The 21,568-nt window shown below is 45.3% G+C and overlaps 1 protein-coding gene across 1 annotated transcript in view; it reads right to left on the bottom strand.

Annotated features, from left to right (window-relative positions):
- SLC12A1 (solute carrier family 12 member 1) overlaps positions 1-21,568 on the bottom strand; it is a 179,863-nt gene that overhangs the window by 95,171 nt on the left and 63,124 nt on the right. Inside the window, exons 10-11 of the mRNA XM_073568454.1 lie at positions 7,922-8,073; positions 768-875 (exon numbers count right to left, since the gene is read on the bottom strand). Of these exons, the coding sequence (XP_073424555.1) occupies positions 768-875; positions 7,922-8,073 (260 nt within the window). The remainder of the gene's footprint in view (positions 1-767; positions 876-7,921; positions 8,074-21,568) is intronic.

Below are 21,568 nucleotides of genomic sequence, written 5' to 3'. Positions count from 1 at the left end.
CTGAATATTTCCTTTTAGGAGTAGGACAAACTCTGAAATAGCGGAAAGAGAACAGAAGAGTTGCAGTGGAGCACTCCATGGTTATCTCTACAGAACATGGTTGACAACTTGGCTCTGATTTCTTTCTGGACAACTTATTCAAAAAAATCACACACAGGCAACTTTTTTGTGGGCACATCAGAAATCCATAATCTTTATGATTATTATGGTATATATAAATGATACATGTAAAGAGACCATAATTTTGATTTATGGCAATAGCAGTATTCCCTGTGAACTGCAAAATATTGACAATTACAATTAGGCCGGTATCACACATGCGAGAAATACGGCTGAGTCTCGCATGTTTATACCCGGCACTGCCACCGACACTAAGGAGCGGAGCGTGCGGCCGAATAGCAATATATGCAGCTGAACGCTCCGCTACTGAGTGCCGGTGGCAGTGCCGGGTATAAACATGCGAGACTCGACCATATTTTTGGCATGTGCAATCCCGGCCTCATAGAAATCTACACAAGCTTCTCCAGTATCAAAAACGTCATAGATGCATCATTTTTTATGAAGAATTGAAAAATGTTTTCATAGAGATTCCTCTATGGTTGACAACCCTGCTACAAAGTCAGCAAAATCTAGGTTCTGATTACCCAGACTAGTGGCCTGGTCAACAATGGGTGGTATATACAGTATATATTTATAATGTGTGTATAATGGAATAACAATAATAATAATATTTAGAGCATAATAAAATAAAGGCACATCTGCTGTACCTGAAATACTTTGGGTGCGCTGACAAGCGATGCCAGAGCCGAGGACAGGGTGGCTGAGAAAATCCCGGCAATGATCAGGGGCCCAAATCCTGACACCATACTCATCACCTACAATAAATTAAAAACAATCCTGTAAACTGTGAGATGTGACAATGCCGTGTCACTATAAAATGTCACATGTGAGGAGAAAAGAACCCTGCCAGGAACACAGAGTATAATAGATCTACCGGAAAAGGTCACAGAACAATTACATTTGACATTTTTTGTTCTCTTCTTGTTTCATAATTAAGTGTTAACGCTTATACTACTGGAGAGACTTTATGTTGTATGATATTGCAATTAGTATTGGGCTAAGACCCCATTCCATATAGGCTTCATTAGATGCCAGAAAGACAGAAGTGAAGTCACTGCCATGCGCCGGCCAGGCTGTGGATGAGAAGAGGACAGGAAACTGTATGCTGAGGTCAGGTGAGAAGGATTTTTTTTTAATATGTATGTGAAGTGTGGCAGAATTTTGAAAATTACTACTGTATATGATGGGGAGCAGGATGGGACATTATTATTATTATTTATTGTTATAGCGCCATTTATTCCATGGTGCTTTACATGTAGGGAGGGGTATACATAAAAACAAGTACAATAATGTTGAACAATACAAGTCATAACTGGTACAGGAGGAGAGAGGACCCTGCCCGCGAAGGCTCACAATCTACAAGGGATGGGTGAAAATACAGTAGGCGAGGGTAGAGCTGGTCATGCAGCGGTTTGGTCGATCGGTGGTTACTGCAGGTTATAGGCTTGTCGGAAGAGGTATCTTAATACAAGATAGGCACAAGGATCCGACATTACTATAAGGCCGGGGTCAGACTTGCAAGTACAATGAGAGAAACTCGCGCGAGTCTCTCGCATCAATACCCGGCACTGTCACCGGCACTCAGACCAGAGAGTGCGGCTGCATATATTTCCATGCAGCTGAGCACTCCAGTCCCTAGTCCCGGTAGTGCCAGGTATTGAGACGCGAGACTCGTGCGAGTTTCTCGCATTGTACTTCAAGTCTGACCCTGGCCTAAGATAGAGACCAAGATGGAACATGACCCTGGCCTAAGATAGAGACCAAGATGGAACATTACTACAAGATAGGGACCAGGATGGGACATTACTACAAGATAGGGACCAGGATGGGACATTACTACAAGATAGGGACCAGGATGGGCACATTATTACAAGATGGGGACCAGGATGGGACATTAATACAAGATAGGGACCAGGATGGGACATTAGTGCAAGATAGAGACCAGGATGGAAAATTTTCTACAAGATAGGGACCAGAATGAAACATTACTACAAGATGGGGACCAGGATGGGACATTACTACAATATAGGGAAGAGGATGGGCATATTACTACAAGATAGGGACTAGGATGACCTTTTCTCCGGCCCCCGGGGCAGATTCCCAGGGACCGCATTGCTCAGGCCAGCAGCTGCATTTTGACCGCTGCCGGGCTTTTAATTTCTTCGTTCAATGAAATATTATGTAATCGCATTGGAAAGCGTCAGGGTGTACTTTATGAGCGAGATTAGCGTGCAGTACGCTCCAGTCCCAAAGTAGAAGAAAGCAAAAGCAGTTCCTCCTGTGATGACTATACCACAGCTCCAGCTGTCATGTACATATAGCAGCCAAGCATTTCCTGTGATGCATACAGTTGTGGCCAAAAGTATTGACACCCCTGCAATTTTGTCAGATAATACTCAGTTTCTTCCTGAAAATTATTGCAAACACAAATTCTTTGTTATTATTATCTTCATAAAATTTGTCTTAAATGAAAAAACACAAAAAGAATTGTCCTAAAGCCAAATTGGATATAATTCCACACCAAACATAAAAAAGAGGGTGGACAAAAGTATTGGCACTATTCAAAAAATCATGTGATGCTTCTCTAATTTGTGCAATTAACAGCACCTGTAACTTACCTGTGGCATCTAACAGGTGTTGGCAATAACTAAATCACACTTGCAGCCAGTTGACATGGATTAAAGTTGACTCAACCTCTGTCCTGTGTCCTTGTGTGTACCACATTGAGCATGGAGAAAAGAAAGAAGACCAAAGAACTGTCTGAGGACTTGAGAAATCAAATTGTGAGGAAGCATGAGCAATCTCAAGGCTACAAGTCCATCTCCAAAGACCTGAATGTTCCTGTGTCTACCGTGCGCAGTGTCATCAAGAAGTTTAAAGCCCATGGCACTGTGGCTAACCTCCCTAGATGTGGACGGAAAAGAAAAACTGACAAGAGACTTCAACGCAAGATTGTGCGGAAGTTGGATAAAGAACCTCGACTAACATCCTAACAAGTTCAAGCTGCCCTGCAGTCCGAGGGTACAACAGCGTCAACCTGTACTATCCGTCGGCGTCTGAATGAAAAGGGACTGTATGGTAGAAGACCCAGGAAGACCCCACTTCTTACCCCGAGACATAAAAAAGCCAGGCTGGAGTTTGCCAAAACTTACCTGAAAAAGCCTAAAACGTTTTGGAAGAATGTTTTCTGGTCAGATGAGACAAAAGTAGAGCTTTTTGGGCAAAGGCATCAACATAGAGTTTACAGGACAAAAAAAGAGGCATTCAAAGAAAAAAACACAGTCCCTACAGTCAAACATGGCGGAGGTTCCCTGATGTTTTTGGGTTGCTTTGCTGCCTCTGGCACTGGACTGCTTGACCGTGTGCATGGCATTATGAAGTCTGAAGACTACCAATAAATTTTACAGCATAATGTAGGGCACAGTGTGAGAAAGCTGGGTCTCCCTCAGAGGTCATGGGTCTTCCAGCAGGACATTGACCCAAAACACACTTCAAAAAGCACTAGAAAATGGTTTGAGAGAAAGCACTGGAGACTTCTAAGGTGGCCAGCAATGAGTCCAGACCTGAATCCCATAGAACACCTGTGGAGAGATCTAAAAATGGCAGTTTGGAGAAGGCATCCTTCTAATATCAGGGACCTAGAGCAGTTTGCCAAAGAAGAATGGTCTAAAATTCCAGCAGAGCATTGTAAGAAACTCATTGATGGTTACCGGAAGCGGTTGGTCGCAGTTATTTTGGTTAAAGGTTGTGCAACCAAGTATTAGGCTGAGGGTGCCAATACTTTTGTCTAGCCCATTTTTGGAGTTTTGTGTGAAATGATCAATGTTTTGCTTTTTGCTTCATTCTCTTTTGTGTTTTTTCATTTAAGACAAATTAAATGAAGATAATAATACCAAAGAATTTGTGATTGCAATCATTTTCAGGAAGAAACTGAGCATTATCTGACAAAATTGCAGGGGTGTTAATACTTTTGTCCACAACTGTATACCTCAGCCCAGCATCTCCTGTGATGTTTATACCACAGCCCTGTATCTCCTGTGATGCATATACCACAGCCACATGTCTCCTGTGATGTATAGGCCGCAGCCCCTTTTCTCCTGTGATGTCTATGCTGCAGCACCATGTCTCCTGTATTGACTATAATGCAATTCAGCATCTCCTGTGATGTCTACTGTATACCGCAGCCCTAGCGTCTCCTGTGATGTCTATACCGCAGCCCAGCATCTCCAGTGATGTATGTACCTCAGCCCAGCGTCTCCTGTGATGTCTATACCGCAGCGCAGCATCTCCTGTGATGTATATACCTCAGCCCAGCGTCTCCTGTGATGTATATACCACAGCCCCATGTCTCCTGTGATGTCTATGCTGCAGCACCATGTCTCCTGTGATGTCTATACCAAAGCCCAGCGTTTCCTGTGATGTATATACCACAGCCCTGCGTCTCCTGTGATGTATAAACCACAACCCTATGTCACATGTGATGTATATACCACAGCCCCATGTCACCTGAGATGTCTATGCCACAACCCCATGTCTCCTGTGATGTCTATGCTGCAGCACCATGTCTCCTGTGATGTCTATACCACAGTCCAGCCTCTCCTGTGATGTCTATACCGCAGTCCAGCATTTCCTGTGATGTATATACCGCAGCCCTAGTGTCTACCGTGTTGTCTATGCCGCAGCCCCATGTCTTCTGTGTGATGTATATACAGTAGTCCAGAAGGCTCCTATATTATGTATATACAGTAGTCTTGGTGTTTCCAGTGTCTCCTATGTTATGTGTATACTGCAGATCTCCCACTGCTTGAATTCTATAAATATAACGTGTGCAGTGATGAATTTCGCACTTTGAGGAGACATGTAGTGTAATATACATCTGTGTTTGACACAACTTACTGCTGCAACTTCTTTACAAAACTTATCATCGCAAAGAGACCACCTACACTCCAGACTGATGCAAATCTGTAAAAGCATTTATGAATAGCAACATCATCCATACCACCTAACATCACAGCCGCACCAAAGAGAAGCAGTTTCAGCTACATTAGGGTTGAGTTAATTAAATGTTTGACCAAATGTAGCAGAGTAATTTTCGAGATGATAATTTTGTACGGTTCCCAAAAGGTGGCATAAATATCCAAATGGCCCTAGGCAGAAACCCCCCACCCCGGTCTAAAGTAATTAATGAAGTGATACTCATCATACCAATTCTGGATTTCTGTTCAGCTCGCTCCAGCATTAATAAGTCAACACGACTATTAGTGGTCTCAGTAATGACCTCAGTTATGTCAATATGTCACCACCACAGTCAGTGATTGGCTCCTGTGATCACAGGTTGTGTGTCATTGCTTTAATTACATTATTGCCATAGGTGAGTGATCAGAGACCAGTGGCAGAGTTACCAAGTGTTGGCAAAGGAGCCGCATATGATCATCGAGGTATTATGCCTTTTAGTATTTTAGAGTACTGCACGCTGTTAAAAAGAAAATGTATAGGCATGGACAATTCCTTTCAATGGAATCTGTCAGAAGGTTTTGCTGTGTGTTCTGAGAGCAGCATGGTGTAGAAGCTGAGACCCAAACTCCAGGGATGTTTCACTTATAGGGCTGTGTGTTTCTGCTTCAATAGATTCAGTGTTTTATCGTCAAGATATTATCACTTCAGGACAAGCTGCCTTCTTCCTCCTTGTCCAACCTCACCCCCAGAAGTGATTAGCAGCTTTCTGTCACTATACAATGTACTGTACACAGAAAGCTGCCAATTAGTGGTGTGTGCAGGATTATACAGGGCTCAGCATTCCGCGCTCTGCTAAATCTGCAGACTGTGATTGTGTTGTGGCGCCCCTGAGGCTCAGTCGCCACAGAGGTACTGCACCTCCTCCTGAGGTGTAGTATCCCACCATCCAGGTAAGGTGGAGACTCCTGACCACACTCCAACACCTGCACCCCACACCACAAAGTAGTGTAGCAAAGCACCTTCGGCGGCTCCCTGCTTGGAGTATAGCAAAGCACCCATTGGTGGCTCCCTGCTTGGAACACGAAACATGCTGGGAGGTGGGTGGAGTTAGTTTACATTACAAGGAGCGGGAAGAGTTTAGGATTAGAGGTCAGTTGGTTAGAGAGTTGGAGAGGAGAAGATCCCCGGAGAGAGGGATGGATGGAGGTGCTGCAGCAGATCCCAGTGATCTGGGTCTGCTGGCACAGGAAAGGAAAAGAGAGAGCAACACAGACCGAAAGCCTGATTCTCCATAGAAAGCAAGGAATAGTACGGAACGTGAGGCGTACGAGAGAACAGAGGATGTGGGTTAGAAGAGCACCCTTCCTAGAAGTTCTAAGCGCAAGGCCGGGGACCAGTCCCCGAGGTTGTATGGATACTAATGGTCCTGCAGCAGACACCGGAGGAATAGAAGTAGTGACCACTTTATTCCCGCACAAGACTTGGGGGCACAACAGCAACTGGATAGTGAGCCGGAACTTAGTAGCAAGGAGTCCCCGAAGCAGGCTACAGCTGTCTGCCGTACAACTAGCGTTCATAAGAACATCGGATAGGAGGAACTCCATTGTAACTCAGTACTAGGAGTACTTCACTTAAAGGCACTATAAGAGGAGACGTTCAGAAAGGCACATATTGGCGGAGTGTTGGAAAGGAGTATTCCATCTGGCCTGGAGGTTGACTGAGTCCCTGACCTGGAGGACACGGCACGGAGGCAGACACCTGTTTGTACAACAGACTGTGAGTAAAGCTTTGGAACTGCATACTCTGGTGTCCTCCACTCATTCCGGCGCCAACACACCCGGCACTGCTACATCTTGGTGCTCAACAATGCCTCACCTACGCCTTCCCTTGACCTCTACATCTACACTGCCCTGGGACTACAGCTCCACCTGTGGGGAGCTATAACATCTTTGCTGCGCCATACCATCAGTCCCAGAGGACCTGCATGCAGCGTCGGCTTAACACCTCCCTTGCCGAACACCACAGGTGGTGTCACGAACTATTCATTTCAACTACATTTCACCATTCAATTCCCCTTTTACATTGGGCGCCCAGGGCCACGGGTCGGGTCACCGCTGCTGTGACATTCCCATCTGAGAGACCGGCCCGGTACTGAGTACCCCACAGCCCTGGGAGGGCGACCCAGTGTCACAACTGCTGCACCCAGTAAACTATGTGATACATCGCTGGAATCAGGGCATCTGTCCCTAGATCATGCTGCTGTCAGATTACACAGCAAAAACTTGCTGATAGATTTCATTTAATACTTTACCTCTGTAGTCTTCTGTATGAAGTAATTGTGCCATGTTTTATTGCATGTTATATTTCAGAGGCACCGTGCTATAGTATATACATCTTTAAGGACTTTATGTGCTGGAGTGCATAGAGATTCTGCATCTCTGGAAACAACTATTAAAACATTAATTCATACATCCGTTCAAGAAATCAGAAGAAGAACACATAAACTGCAGTCACTATGGATGGTCAGCCTGGTGGATTCATTGAAAGTACCCACATGACAGTAGGATGGAGGTGCATGTGTGAGCTTATTATATGGATGTATGTCAGGGCACAGGATTTACAATCTTATCAGTATGGTGAAGAAGTAGTTAGCACCAGAATGAAAAAGAGCTGGCTTTTGAAGGAATTAATGTATACAGTTTTGCCATTATGAATTATATTGACCGTTGAGAAGCTAAATAGAAAATTATCAGCAATAACGCAAATAGGCTATAAAATGCCCCATTATGTTTTATGCCTAATGCAATGTGCGCTGCTGTTCCAGGAGTCAATGATCAATACTCACTTGAAAGTTATTCATCAGCCCATAGTTACATTTCTGATAATCACATATGGAGAAATCATAACCGAGGCCGCAGGCTGCAGATCCATTACAGTTTATGGTAGAAGTGATGGTGTCATTAATGTTTCCAGTGGCATCACGAACTACAGATGCAGCTGCAGAATACAACAAACACAGCTTTATCATTATTCACATACAAATCTAATGTTACTGTGCTTCATAAATGGCAAGGAGAGATCAGATGCAAGAGAACAAAATTACATAAGGTGCAATACAAAATGTGCCTATGTGTGCACGTAGGTAGAGACCTGTCACTCCATGCCCGGGGGGGATAAGCCTGTCCAACTAGTCTACATCGTAGCTCGGAACGCCATAAACTATGACTTTCTCTGAAATGACACAGCGTTTCCAAGTCAAACATACCTAGCTGAGATCATACAGACGGTGCCTGATACATTCTGCCCATGGATTGGGCAGCATTTATCAGATGTACAGGAATGATGAATTTTTCCTCACATGGGGCTATCATAAATATAAAGGACCAATTGTAAATGGGAGCAGGCTTCTTATGCTACAAGCCCACGTATGACACAAGATGATAACCACCAACTGGACCTTCTTCTTTTAAGAGAGGACACCCGGCTGCAGTATCTGTTTATCCATATAGCCATCATGTTGTTATTACACAGCATTTTGCTGGTCCAGCATTTGTTCTCGTTGCCTGCTTTGTAGAGTTTTAGGCTGGGTTCACACGTAGCGGAACTCTCGCGGAAATTACCGCGAGAATTCCGGAATTCCATTCCGCGGGAAAATAGCATTTTAAATTCCCGCGGAAAAACTAGCATTTTGCAAGCGGAATTAGCTTGCAGAATTGCTAGCGTTTTCCAAGCAATCTGTAGCATCGCTTGGAGAACTGATTGACAGGTTGGTCACACTCGTCAAACATAGTGTTTTACGAGTGTGACCAACTTTTTACTATTGAGGCCGCCTATGCGGCATCAATAGTGAAAGATAGAATGTAAAAAATAATAATAATAAAAAAAATATTGTTATTCTCACCTTCCGACGTCCCGCGCGGGATTGCGACGTCTCGCGGTCATTCGCGATGACGTCGTGCGAATGACCGCGAGACTTCGCGATCCCGCGAGAACGGACGTCATCGCTCGCAAAGGCTTACTGGGACAGGGAGCGTGGAGAGAGGCAGGAAGGCTGCGCGGGACGTCGGAAGGTGAGAATAACAATATTTTTTATTTTAAATTCTATTTTTTACAGGGATATGGTACCCAAAGCCGGGAGGACAGTCTCCTCTCCTCCGGACCGTGGGTACTATCCCCAAATGTTCTGCTTACTTTTTGCATGGTGTGCACAGCCACATGCGGAAAGTAAGCAGAACAATGAATTCCTATGGGTGCAGAATCGCCGCGATTCTGCGAAATGAATGAGCATGCTGCGTTTTTTACCACAAAGCGATTCCGCCGCGGTAAAAACCGCAGCATTAGCCCAGCATTGCGGAATCCCATAGGAATGCATGGGATGATTATTTTTCGTGTTTTCGCGGCAAAAACGCGCAGAAAATAACGCAGCGGAAACGCGAAATGGTACGTGTGAACGAGGCCTTACTGAATACATGTACATGTGGCAGCCCCCCAGTGCAGTGGGAGATATGCAGGTCAGGGTGATAAATCATTTTAGAACAATGTCAAAATCACTGCGATCCATTCAAGAATTCCAGAGTTAATACCACTTAAAGTGACACAGTTCAGAATAAAAAAAAATTTGGCCTGGTCATGAAGGTGAAATTTACCTATATGACTTTATGGTTACTACTAGTGATGAGCGAATGTGCTTGAATAACATGGTATCTGAGCATGGTCGGGTGTTAACCGAGTATCTTGGGCATGCTCGGATAATATGTTCAAGTCCCTGCATCTGCATGATTTGCAGTTGTTAGACAGCCTGAACAAACGCAAGGATTTCCTGTTTGTTAGGCAATCCCTACAAGTGCTGCGGCTATCTAACAGCATGCCCAAGATACTCGGATAACTCTCGACCATGTTCAGATAAAACAACTGTTTGTACTTCAGAGTGGGCAGGTCTCTCCTTGGTTTCTCTGGCCTAGAGCAGGAAGATAAGACTCTGCTTACAGTTTTTCTCACCGTGCTAGCGGGGATCTCACCGAGGTCATCGCAGTTCAGCCCGGCTGGAAACCTCTATGACGTCACCACCAATCTCTGAGACTGTGCTTGCAGCAGTTCAGTCACCAGTGGTTCTCAGCCTGGATGGACGCATCTTGGCACCATCCAGGTTGAAAACTGTTTATCCCCCAGACATGGATTACGGCGTGGGACAGAACGACGGACAGGTATGCTATATTGTTGGTTTTTTATTTTACTTTTATTACAGGAGAACGAGGGCTTCGCTGGAACTAGGCATTTAAATAAAAATGGAAAACTGTGTTTAGTCTAATTTCAAATAAAGGGCTTTATTCTGACTGTGTCTTTGCTTACCATACAACTATAGGATTAGTAATGGATAGGTGTCTTATAGACGCCTCTCCATTACTAAGCCATGGGCTTGATGTCACCTGACAATACAAAGGTGATATCAACCCCACAAATATGAACCCCATTTGCCACCGCTACACGGCAAGTGGGAAAGTGCCAGAATTGCCGCATCTAATAGATGTGCCCAGCGGCATTCCGACAATAGTAGCAGACCACGCAGCTGCTATGGGGCCCGGACAGGTGAGGGGGCCCGGATGGGTGAGGGGGCCCGCGACAGCCGCTGCGGTTTGGCAGCTGTGCTGTGCTGACACAGTACTATCTCCTTTAATTAAAAGTAAGCGCTGGTCGCCGGCCGCTGTATACCCCCTGGCCCCTTGAAGCTCCCCTTTCCTTGTTTCCTGGTCAGCAGTTGGCTGAAGTCTCTGGCTGAATTTGCATAAGAACGCCACGCCTCCTGGCAGCCAGAGAGCAGCACACATGCATTGCAGGAAGCAGGAAGCAGAAAACATTCATGAGCCTCTCTCACTCAGGAAGAGGGACACACAAGATGGTGAGCCCGGCTGGGGGTGGATTTTTTTTGTTAAATGTGTCCCCTCACTGTGCTGGCAGCCTAGCACTTTACATTTACAATATATATTGACAATCAATCAGCTACTTGTTGGCCGATAGCTGATAGCCCATTATGGCATTTCTTATGCTCACAGGATGATCAGTATAGATTGTTTTGTGTGCATAGATTATTATTGTTCTCAGCAGCATATACTGGTTACAAAGAAGGATGTGTTACTGAGTGGGATTATTTTTAAGCCAGATTGAAAATCATTTTAGTCAATGATTGTTTTGTTCATTGTTTGGGTGATCGGCTGTCTGTTTACACACTGATTATTGGGCAATAATCAGTTCTAGGAATCCTGCAGTGTAAATTAAAGAAAAAAATCAAAGACTAGCTATAAAATTAATTGTTTGACCTATAACATGCATGCTTGGAGTTAAGAGCACCTGTTGATTTTTTTTTTTTTTGGGGGGGGACCACATTCAGACTTTTGCTATGGGGCCCCATGATTTCTATGTACGCCCCTGGATGTGCCTTTTCTGGCCAGCTGCGGGCTGCTATTTTTAGGCTGGGGGCCTATATCCATAGTCCCTTACCAGTCTGAGAATACCAGCCCCCAGCGGTGAGCTTTAGCAAGGCTGGTTGTCAAAAATGAGGGAGACCCCCACACATTCTTTAAAATTATTTATTTAAATAATCAAAAAACAGCATGGGAGCCCCTCTATTCTTGGTAACTAGCCTTGCTGAAGCTGACAGCTGAGGGTTACAGCCACCAGCTGTGAGTTTTGTCTGGCGGGTTAGCAAAAACACAGGGGAACCCATGCCGTTTTTTTAAAATTATTTATTTACAGTGCAGGAGCGGCTGATGAATACTCCCATCTCCCGCTCCTGCTCTCACTGTAATTAGCGTTAGCAGGTGTCGGATGATGGGATCAGTAGTCCCATCAGCTAGTTAAGTTCACACTTGCGTATGGCTGCGTACGTCCTCCCTTAAGCTCCGCCTACGCACCGCCTACTTCCGCATGTGTCCTGCGTTGTCCTCTGTACCTATCTTTAACATTGGGTACGCAGGGACATGCGCTGTATGAGGATGTGTCCGCATGCGGGGTTTTGATATGCCCACCAACTGCACAGGAAAGCAACACATGACAGCATGGGAACCGCGGCTCTCTGCCCAGCGGGGATGATTTCCCCTCCGATCAGAAGTGGTGCTTGTCACACTGTCATGCACATGACAGCACAGCAAACACTAGATGTTTGGGCCCTCCATTCAAGTGAATGGGGTCTGGGTTCGTATCCGTGTACTGTTCTGGCACCCGAACCTGAACTTTTTGCAACTGTTCGGACGAACAAGTCGGACCCGAACATCCAGGTGTCTGCCCATCTCAAGTTAGGTTCCATTATGCTCTTCTTTTTGTGGGGAAATTGATGCACTGCGCAACACCTTTGGCAACTTATTATTGTGTGAATTTTAAATAATATACATTTTATATGACTTTTTTCCTCTGTTGCAGTTGGTACTATGCACATGTCACTTTAGTACTACCCCCACCATTTGAGCAAAATAAACATGAGAGCTACTAACTTGGCAATGATGCTGCTCCTACATCTTGTGTAGTGATTTGCTTGTTTTTGCTGATACACAGTAATATCACTGCTCACCTGTCACATTTATTATGATTTATGCAGTGAATAAGTTTACATTTCTATGTCTTGGTTGTGTATTTAAAAATAAAGTATAATTTTTTACTTTCTTAAAAACAAGACTCATAACTTACTTGTTCACATTTCTTTATTTGGAGATACAAGCTCTCAAATGTTCTTTTATGTTTTCATTACTAAATAGCACTGTCTGACCTGAACCCAAGAGTACAGGCCCCTACCATGGAGCTTCGAGCTGACGATCTGGCCAATTACTTCAAAGAAAAAATTGACCAAATCCGACAGGAAATTATCTCCCAGTCATCTCATACCATGCACTGTCCTCCCTCCCCCACTGCATCTAGCTCACTCTCTGACTTTGAACCAGTCACAGAAGAAGAAGTAAGCAGGCTCCTTGCATCTTCCCGCCCAACCACTTGCACCAGTGACCCATTTCCGTCACATCTACTCCAGACCCTTTCCCCTGCTGTCACCCCTCACCTAACTAAAATATTTAACCTCTCTCTTTCTTCTGGTATCTTTCCCTCCTCATTTAAGCATGCCATCATACATCCACTACTTTAAAAACCATCCCTCGACCAAAACTGTGCCGCTAACTATAGACCTGTCTCTAATCTTCCCTTCATCTCTAAACTCCTGGAACACCTGGTCCACTCCCGTCTTATCTGCTATCTCTCAGAAAACTCTCTTCTCGACCCTCTCCAATCAGGTTTCCGCTCTTTACATTCTACTGAAACTGCCCTCACTAAAGTCTCTAATGATCTACTAACAGCTAAATCAAATGGTCATTACTCCATACTAATTCTCTTGGATCTCTCTGCAGCATTCGACACTGTGGATCACCAGTTCCTCCTCACTATTCTCCATTCCAGTGGCCTCAAGGACACCATTCTCTCCTGGTTCTCCTCCTATCTCTCTGACCGCTCCTTTACTGTATCTTTTGCTGGCTCCTCCTCCTCTCATCTTCCCCTTACTGCTGGGGTTCCTCAAGGATCAGTCCTAGGCCCCCTCCTCTTCTCTTTGTATACTGCCCCTATTGGTCAAACAATCAGTAGATTTGGTTTCCAGTACCATCTCTATGCTGACGACACCCAATTATACACTTCTTCTCCTGACATCACGCCAGCCTTTCTAGAAAACACTGGCAATTGTCTAAACGCTGTGTCTAACATCATGTCCTCACTATATCTGAAACTGAACCTGTCAAAGACTGAACTCCTTGTGTTTCCTCCCTCTACTAATGCACCTATACCCGACATTGCCATTTCCGTGTGTGGTTCTACTATTACTCCCCAGCAACATGCCCGCTGTCTTGGGGTCATACTTGACACTGAGCTTTCCTTTGCCCCCCACATCTGATCACTGGCTCGCTCTTGTTATCTGCACCTCAAAAACATTTCTAGAATTCGACCTTTTCTTACTTTTGATTCTGCAAAAACTCTGACTGTTTCTCTTATTCATTCTCGTCTCGACTATTGTAACTCTCTTCTAATCGGTCTCCCTCTTACCAGACTCTCCCCTCTCCAATCTGTCTTGAATGCAGCTACCAGGATCATATTCCTCGCCAATCGTTACACCTCTACCTTGTGTCAGTCATTACACTGGCTACCCATCCACTCCAGAATCCTGTACAAACTTATTACCCTCACCCACAAAGCTCTTCATTGCTCAGCACCACCCTACATCTCCTCCCTTGTTTCAGTATACCACCCTACCCGCGCCCTCCGTTCTGCTGATGACCTGAGGTTAGCATCCTCAATAATCAGAACCTCCCACTCCTGTCTCCAAGACTTTACACGTGCTGCGCCAATTCTTTGGAATGCCCTTCCCAGGTCAATACGATTAGTCCCCAATCCCCACAATTTTAAGCGTGCCCTGAAAACGCATTTATTCAGACTGGCCTACCGCCTCAACACATTAACCTAATCTATCCCTGGGTGGCACAGTCAAAAGTTTTTTTACCATAACCAGGTTCCCCGCATCATGTTCCCACATGCTTTATGCATCCATTAGCCCTCTGCATCCGTACTGTTACACACTTAACATTATGGCTGGTCCACACAATCAGGGCAACTGTTACCACCCACCTTTCGTGTCTCCCCTTTTTTCCTCATAGATTGTAAGCTTGCGAGCAGGGCCCTCATTCCTCTTGGTACCTGTTATGATCTATGTGATTATTGTTATGCTGTAATGTCTATTGTCTGTACAAGTCCCCGCTGAAATGTAAAGTGCTGCGGAATATGTCAGCGCTATAGAAATAAAATTTATTATTATTATTATTATTATGAGACTGGTGTGCTTACTTTAATAATCCACATCAGAATGGCTGTATAATTGTAACATCAGAATGAGCACACTGCTTCATTGGTTATAAACAGATAGGGTTTTCATGTGAATCTGTGCAGCATTTCTGAGTGAAGCAGCTGTTTGGGACGAGGGAGCGGGTCCCTGTTTCATGGCTTTACCAGCATGACTCTCCTGACAGGTTGCCTCAGATATGAAATATCAGCTTTTATTTAACATTTAGAGACTCTCTGTATCTTCACATAACAGATCTTCGTGCGAGTGGATTATTGTCATTATGTTACTTACTCTAAATATGTTCACATTATGTTTTATCACAGACATTAGAACCAAAGCAGTCACGATATATTGTATATGTTGTAATTTCCTGCCTACCAGATGTAAAGTGCTCGGAAACAAATGCGCTTCTAAAACTCGCACATCAGATCTTCAAAAAAGTATACAATTAGATGCTATATGCTCCTGCTGAGCTTCTCATATGCTTCCTTTCATTTACTCTTGTTAGTATTATTATTACCGTATATACTCGTTTATAAGTCGATCCGAGTATAAGTCGAGGTACTTAATTTTGCCACGAAAAACTGGGAAAACTTATTGACCCGAGTATAAGCAGGGTGTGCATTGTCCCCACATCCCTATCCTGGTATGCATGGCTCCCCATTCCTGTCTTTGTACAGTATTAAGGCCCCGTCACACTAAGCGATGCACCAGTGATCCCGACAACGATACGACCCAGTCAGGATCGCTGGTGCATTGCTAAATGGTCGTTAGTGAGCTGCCACACAGGCAGATCTCACCAGTGATGTAGCGACGCAGCAGCGGTCATTACTTACCTGTCAGACGCGGCGATGAAGATGTCCTCCAGCCCGCGTCCACGCGTCGCTCGTCGACGCCAGCAGGAAGCCCAGCAGGAAGCGGCCGACAGGAAACGGCCCAGGACATTCTTGCGCGATCAGCGACAGACAGCGGGGGAGCCGGTTGGAGGTAAGTATCATACATAGCGATATCACTAGCAATATCGCTGCTACATCACAAAATCGGTGACGCTTTAGCGATATCGCTTAGTGTGACGAGGCCTTTATTATTATTTATATAGCTCCATTGATTCCATGGTGCTGTAGATGACAAGGGGTTACATACAAATTACAGAAAACAAACAAAGTATAGTAAACAAACTAACAATCACAGACTGGTACAGAGGGGAGAGGACCCTGCCCTTGCGAGCTTACAATCTACAGGATGTAGAATGCCAGGCTCCCCATCCCTGTCCTTGCAAGCATGGCTCCGCATCCCTGTCCTTGTAAGCATGGCTCCCCATCCCTGTCCTTATATGCATGGCTCCCCATCCCTGTCCTTGTAAGCATGGCTCCCCATCCCTGTCCTTGCAAGCATGGCTCCGCATCCCTGTCCTTGTAAGCCTGGCTCCCCATCCCTGTCCTTATATGCATGGCTCCCCATCCCTGTCCTTGTAAGCATGGCTCCCCATCCCTGTCCTTGTAAGCATGGCTCCCCATCCCTGTCCTTGCAAGCATGGCTCCCCATCCCTGTCCTTGTATTCATGACTCCCCATCCCTGTCCTTGTATACATGGCTCCCCATCCCTGTCCTTGTAAGCATGGCTCCCCTATCCCTGTCCATGTAAGCATGGCTCCCCATCCCTGTCCTTGTATGCATGGCTTCCCATCCCTGTCCTTGTATTCATGGCTCCCCATCCCTGTCCTTGTATTCATGGCTCCCCCGTCCCTGTCATTATATGCATGGCTTCCCATCCCTGTCCTTGTATACATGGCTCCCCATCCCTGTCATTGTATTCATGGCTCCCCATCCCTGTCCTTGTATTCATGGCTCCCCTATCCCTGTCCTTGTAAGCATGGCTCCCCATCCCTGTCCTTGTAAGCATGGCTCCCCATCCCTGTCCTTGTATTCATGGCTCCCCATCCCTGTCCTTGTATACATGGCTCCCCATCCCTGTCCTTGTATACATGGCTCCCCATCCCTGTCCTTGTATACATGGCTCCCCATCCCTGTCCTTGTATACATGGCTCCCCATCCCTGTCCTTGTATTCATGGCTCCCCATCCCTGTCCTTGTATTCATGGCTCCCCATCCCTGTCCTTGTAAGCATGGCTCCCCATCCCTGTCCTTGTAAGCATGGCTCCCCATCCCTGTCCTTGTATTCATGGCTCCCCATCCCTGTCCTTGTATTCATGGCTCCCCCGTCCGTGTTCTTGTATACATGGCTCCCCATCCCTGTCATTATATGCATGGCTTCCCATCCCTGTCATTGTATTCATGGCTCCCAATCCCTGTCATTGTATTCATGGCTCCCCATCCCTGTCCTTGTATTCATGGCTCCCCATCCCTGTCCTTGTAAGCATGGCTCCCCATCCCTGTCCTTGTATTCATGGCTCCCCATCCCTGTCCTTGTAAGCATGGCTCCCCATCCCTGTCCTTGTATTCATGGCTCCCCATCCCTGTCCTTGTATACATGGCTCCCCATCCCTGTCCTTGTATACATGGCTCCCCATCCCTGTCCTTATATTCATGGCTCCCCATCCCTGTCCTTGTAAGCATGGCTCCCCATCCCTGTCCTTGTATACATGGCTCCCCATCCCTGTCCTTGTATACATGGCTCCCCATCCCTGTCATTGTATACATGGCTCCCCATCCCTGTCCTTGTAAGCATGGCTCCCCATCCCTGTCCTTGTAAGCATGGCTCCCCATCCCTGTCCTTGTATGCATGGCTCCCCATCCCTGTCCTTGTATGCATGGCTCCCCATCCCTGTTCTTGTATGCATGGTTCATATAAAAAAAAAATCCTACTTACCCTCCCTGCACGCACTTGCAGCCAGCAGCTCCTGCGGCTGGGCGATCACGTGTCCCCGCTCATTTAAGTATTGAATATTCACCTCTCTTCACGCCTATGGGAGTGGAAAGAGGTGAATATTCATTACCTTAATGAGCGGGCACCCATGATAGCCTGGCAGCTGCAGGAAGCCGACAGCTGCGGCTGTAACTGTGCCTCTATAAGAGAAATGAATATTCACTGCAGGTGCGTGAAAATTCATTTCTCTGTAGCAGCGGGCACAGGCTTTAGCCGCAGCCGCCGACTCCTGCCTCTGTAACCCGCTACTCTGCCACTCCCCCTCTCCGATGTCTTTCTGGGACAATGACTCTTGAATAAGCCAAGCTGGTCGTTTTCAGCACAAAAAAAGTGCTGAAATAATTGGCTTATACACGAGTATATTCGGTATTTTTCATTTTACTTGTCTAATAAGATTCTGATTACACAATACTCCATTCTATTGAGGTCTGCTTTCAATCTTTAAAAGGAATATGTCACTTGGTTTGTGCCACTTTATCTGAGAGGAGCATACTGTAAAGATAGAGACCTTGATTCCAGTGATGTGTCACTTATTGGGCTGTTTGATAAAGTTTTAATAAAAGTACTGTTTTATCAGCAGGAGATTTTCACTGGAGGACTTGTAAACCTGATGTTAAATAGTCCTCAATATTCATGACTTCTATATAACCCTGCCCCCACCCCTGATTGGCAACTTTCTGCCTTTGCACAGTGTACATAGAAAGCTGCCAATCAGTGGTGTGGTGGGGTTATACAGAGCTCAGCATTCAGAGAACTGCTCAGTTACTAAGTTGCCCAGCACAGCTCTGAATAGTGGCCGTAGCCAGGTACTGCACTTTAAGGAGGAAGACCGGGCTGCAGGTACCTGTATTTAGTCGAGTCCAGAACTGTCAAGGCTGCGTCCCATGTTGCCCGGGGGAAGGAATAGGGGACTGGACAGGTCCCATGACCCAGAAGGAGGGGGCCCGGGTGAACCGGAAATCAAGGAAAAAACACGCAAAGGGAGGCAGAGTTTCCTGCAGTCAGAGAGAGTACAGCAGGGTAAGCAGCACACTCCGCACCCCGAGTGGCAGCGCTGCGAAGGGCTGTAATTGAAGGTTCCCGGTACCGCTAGTGGGAGAGTGAGAGTAAAGAGCGCTGTGCGCCCAGTGACTGTGAGTACCGCGAACGTGCGGAGGAGCGAGGGCCAAGTAAAGGACAGTAGCTTGCGGCCCTCTCTGCCATCTGTTAAGCATCAGCCCACGATTAACCCCGGGATTGCTGTGGCCCTTTTTGCTTTGGCTGCACAGGTTCATGGACAAGGGGCTCAAAGGGTAAAACCGGAAACCGACCGTTGCTGCCAGAAAACAGATTATCGTTTGAGGGACCCCATCCGTGGACATCTCCCTGGCCGTTGCCAGTATGTTACAACCCCCACAGGATCATCTGCGGTGGAGGAACATAAAGGACATGATAAGTTTGATAATTGGACTGTTATTATTCTGACCTTGTTTTTCATCATTTAACCATCTACCTCCCTACGAGGAGTTTATCTATCCTGTTAATTAAATTGTTAAATTTGTTACCCCTTACTCTGCCTCCTTTGCGTTACTGCACCCCGCAACCTGCTTACAGCACATTCACCCCCTATTGAGTTGAATAGGGGGTGGATGTGCGATACCTGATCATGGCTACTATTACTTCGATGGAGCTCGTAACTGAGCGGTTCCAGCCACCCCCAACACTGGGAACAGCTGATCGGTGAGGGTACCAGGTGTCACACCTGCACAGATAAGAAATTGAAGACCTATCCTAAGAATAGGCCATCAATAAAAAAAAGGTCCTGGACAACCCCTTTAAAGCTGCTAGATCAATTTTTTGGAAAGTTGCACTGTATATGCAAATTGTTAGAATATGGCTCTGCTTGCTGGTTCTAGAAATTGACCATGAGTATGCGATTTGCTAGGTACGGTACTGGCTAAAAATGTAATCTGGCCTGGAAAAGCCCTTTGGATTTAAATTTTTTCATAAATATACATGATAATATTAGAAATCTAAAAAATATGATAAAAGTTTTTAAAAATATGTTTAAAATGAAAGTTTGATTTATACAATTTTCTGATGAAAGATTACTTTCAAGATAGGTCATTTGCATGTGGCCATAGTGCAGTTATCCTACACTATAGTTGCACCCTGACATCTCTGGTTCTACTGACTGGGCACAGTCACGTAATTTACGAGACATTTTGATGCACAGCCACTATAACCCCAAAAAACAGGAGGAGGATACACGGGGAAGAGAAAAATGTGGATTTTACCCATGTGGCATGTGTAAGGGCTGCATTAACATGGTAAAAAGTAAGACGTTTAAAACTCAAGATGCCACCAAAACACATGATATCCGAACTCATATAACTTGTGCCAGTAAGGGTGTCATTTATTATGCTGTATGCCCTTGTGATAAAATATATATAGGTTTAACCAGTCGAGAATTAAAGATCAAGGTGAGAGAGCACTGTTTGGATATTGAAAAGGCGAAAAATATTGTGGATGATTCTATGCTTAAAACAATCCCCAAACACTTTAAAAAAATTTCACCACTACAATCCTAATTTATTGAAGTTTAGAGGGATTGATATGGTTTCTATGGGATTTCAGGGTGGGGATTTGGGAAAAAGACTGGCAAGAAAGCAGTGCCAATGGATTTACAGATTGGGTACCATGGCACCGCTAGGCCTTAATGAAAGTTTTGGGTTGGGGCTTTCCTGTAGTAATCATAATACTGATGTAGTGGTCACAGGGTTGGTTAGGCAGTATATAGAGATTGTCTTAATTATGGCAAGGAAGAGTTCATTATAAGTGGCAGGGGTTCTGTCCGGAACTATTTTAGCGCGGGAGCCACAATGGCAGGCGCATGCGCTATTTAATCTTGTGATACTGGCTAAATTCTTTATCGTGATTAGTTACACATGGTATTTAACCCTGGATGCCCCCTACCCCGACACGCCTCCCGAAGACGCGAAGCGAAACGTGCATCGGGGCATTGTTTGTGCAGGGACAGAGCCTTCAGTGACAGGTATTGTTCTTTCACTTTGGTTTGGTATATACCCAATTGTGGGTTATGACATCATGGGCATGTTGATTACGGTCTATAATTGATATTGGGACTTTTCCTGTCACTTACAAAGTACACTCTGTATTCAGGATGGTTGGGAAGTCATAGCATATGGCAAGCATGTCATTGTACAGCAGCAACCACTGTATGTCTACCCCCCTGATTTTATATTTCATATAGCATAATTGGCGTTATCAATATGTTTGAGCTGTCCATGTACTATTTAGCACAACTTTGGTTTCTGGTCCCTCTTTTTACTGCACTTTTTTGTATATATCATTTTTTAATTGTTCTAATAAAGTTTAAAACTTTTAAAGAAACTATTACATGCTCCTTGTTGTTACCAATATTTGACACATTACTGGCAACCCAAATGATGATGCATTGACTAAGACGTGTTATGGTATTGGTCATTTTGGACAATTTTGGTAAATAAATGGTCATAGATTAGTGTTGTGAGTTAATTTTTCCCTTCACCAGTGAGGTCTGATGAACTCCCTCTTCTGGCGAAGGAAGGTAGTGAGGCTGATTACCAAACAGCTGAGCAGGTAGATGATGACTGGGTCACAGGAACTGATGACTGGATATAAGGCAGCCGACGCCCTGCTGCCTTACCGGTGATTTTCCTGCTGGATTCTTGGAGACCAGTCTGATTTCTGCTTCTCAAAGCTA

Source organism: Dendrobates tinctorius, unplaced genomic scaffold (assembly GCF_039654945.1).
Source record: "Dendrobates tinctorius isolate UK_male_01 unplaced genomic scaffold, ASM3965494v1 ptg000022l, whole genome shotgun sequence".
In the NCBI taxonomy this organism is placed as follows: Eukaryota; Metazoa; Chordata; class Amphibia; order Anura; family Dendrobatidae; genus Dendrobates; species Dendrobates tinctorius.
This window is presented reverse-complemented; position numbering and strand designations above follow the sequence as displayed.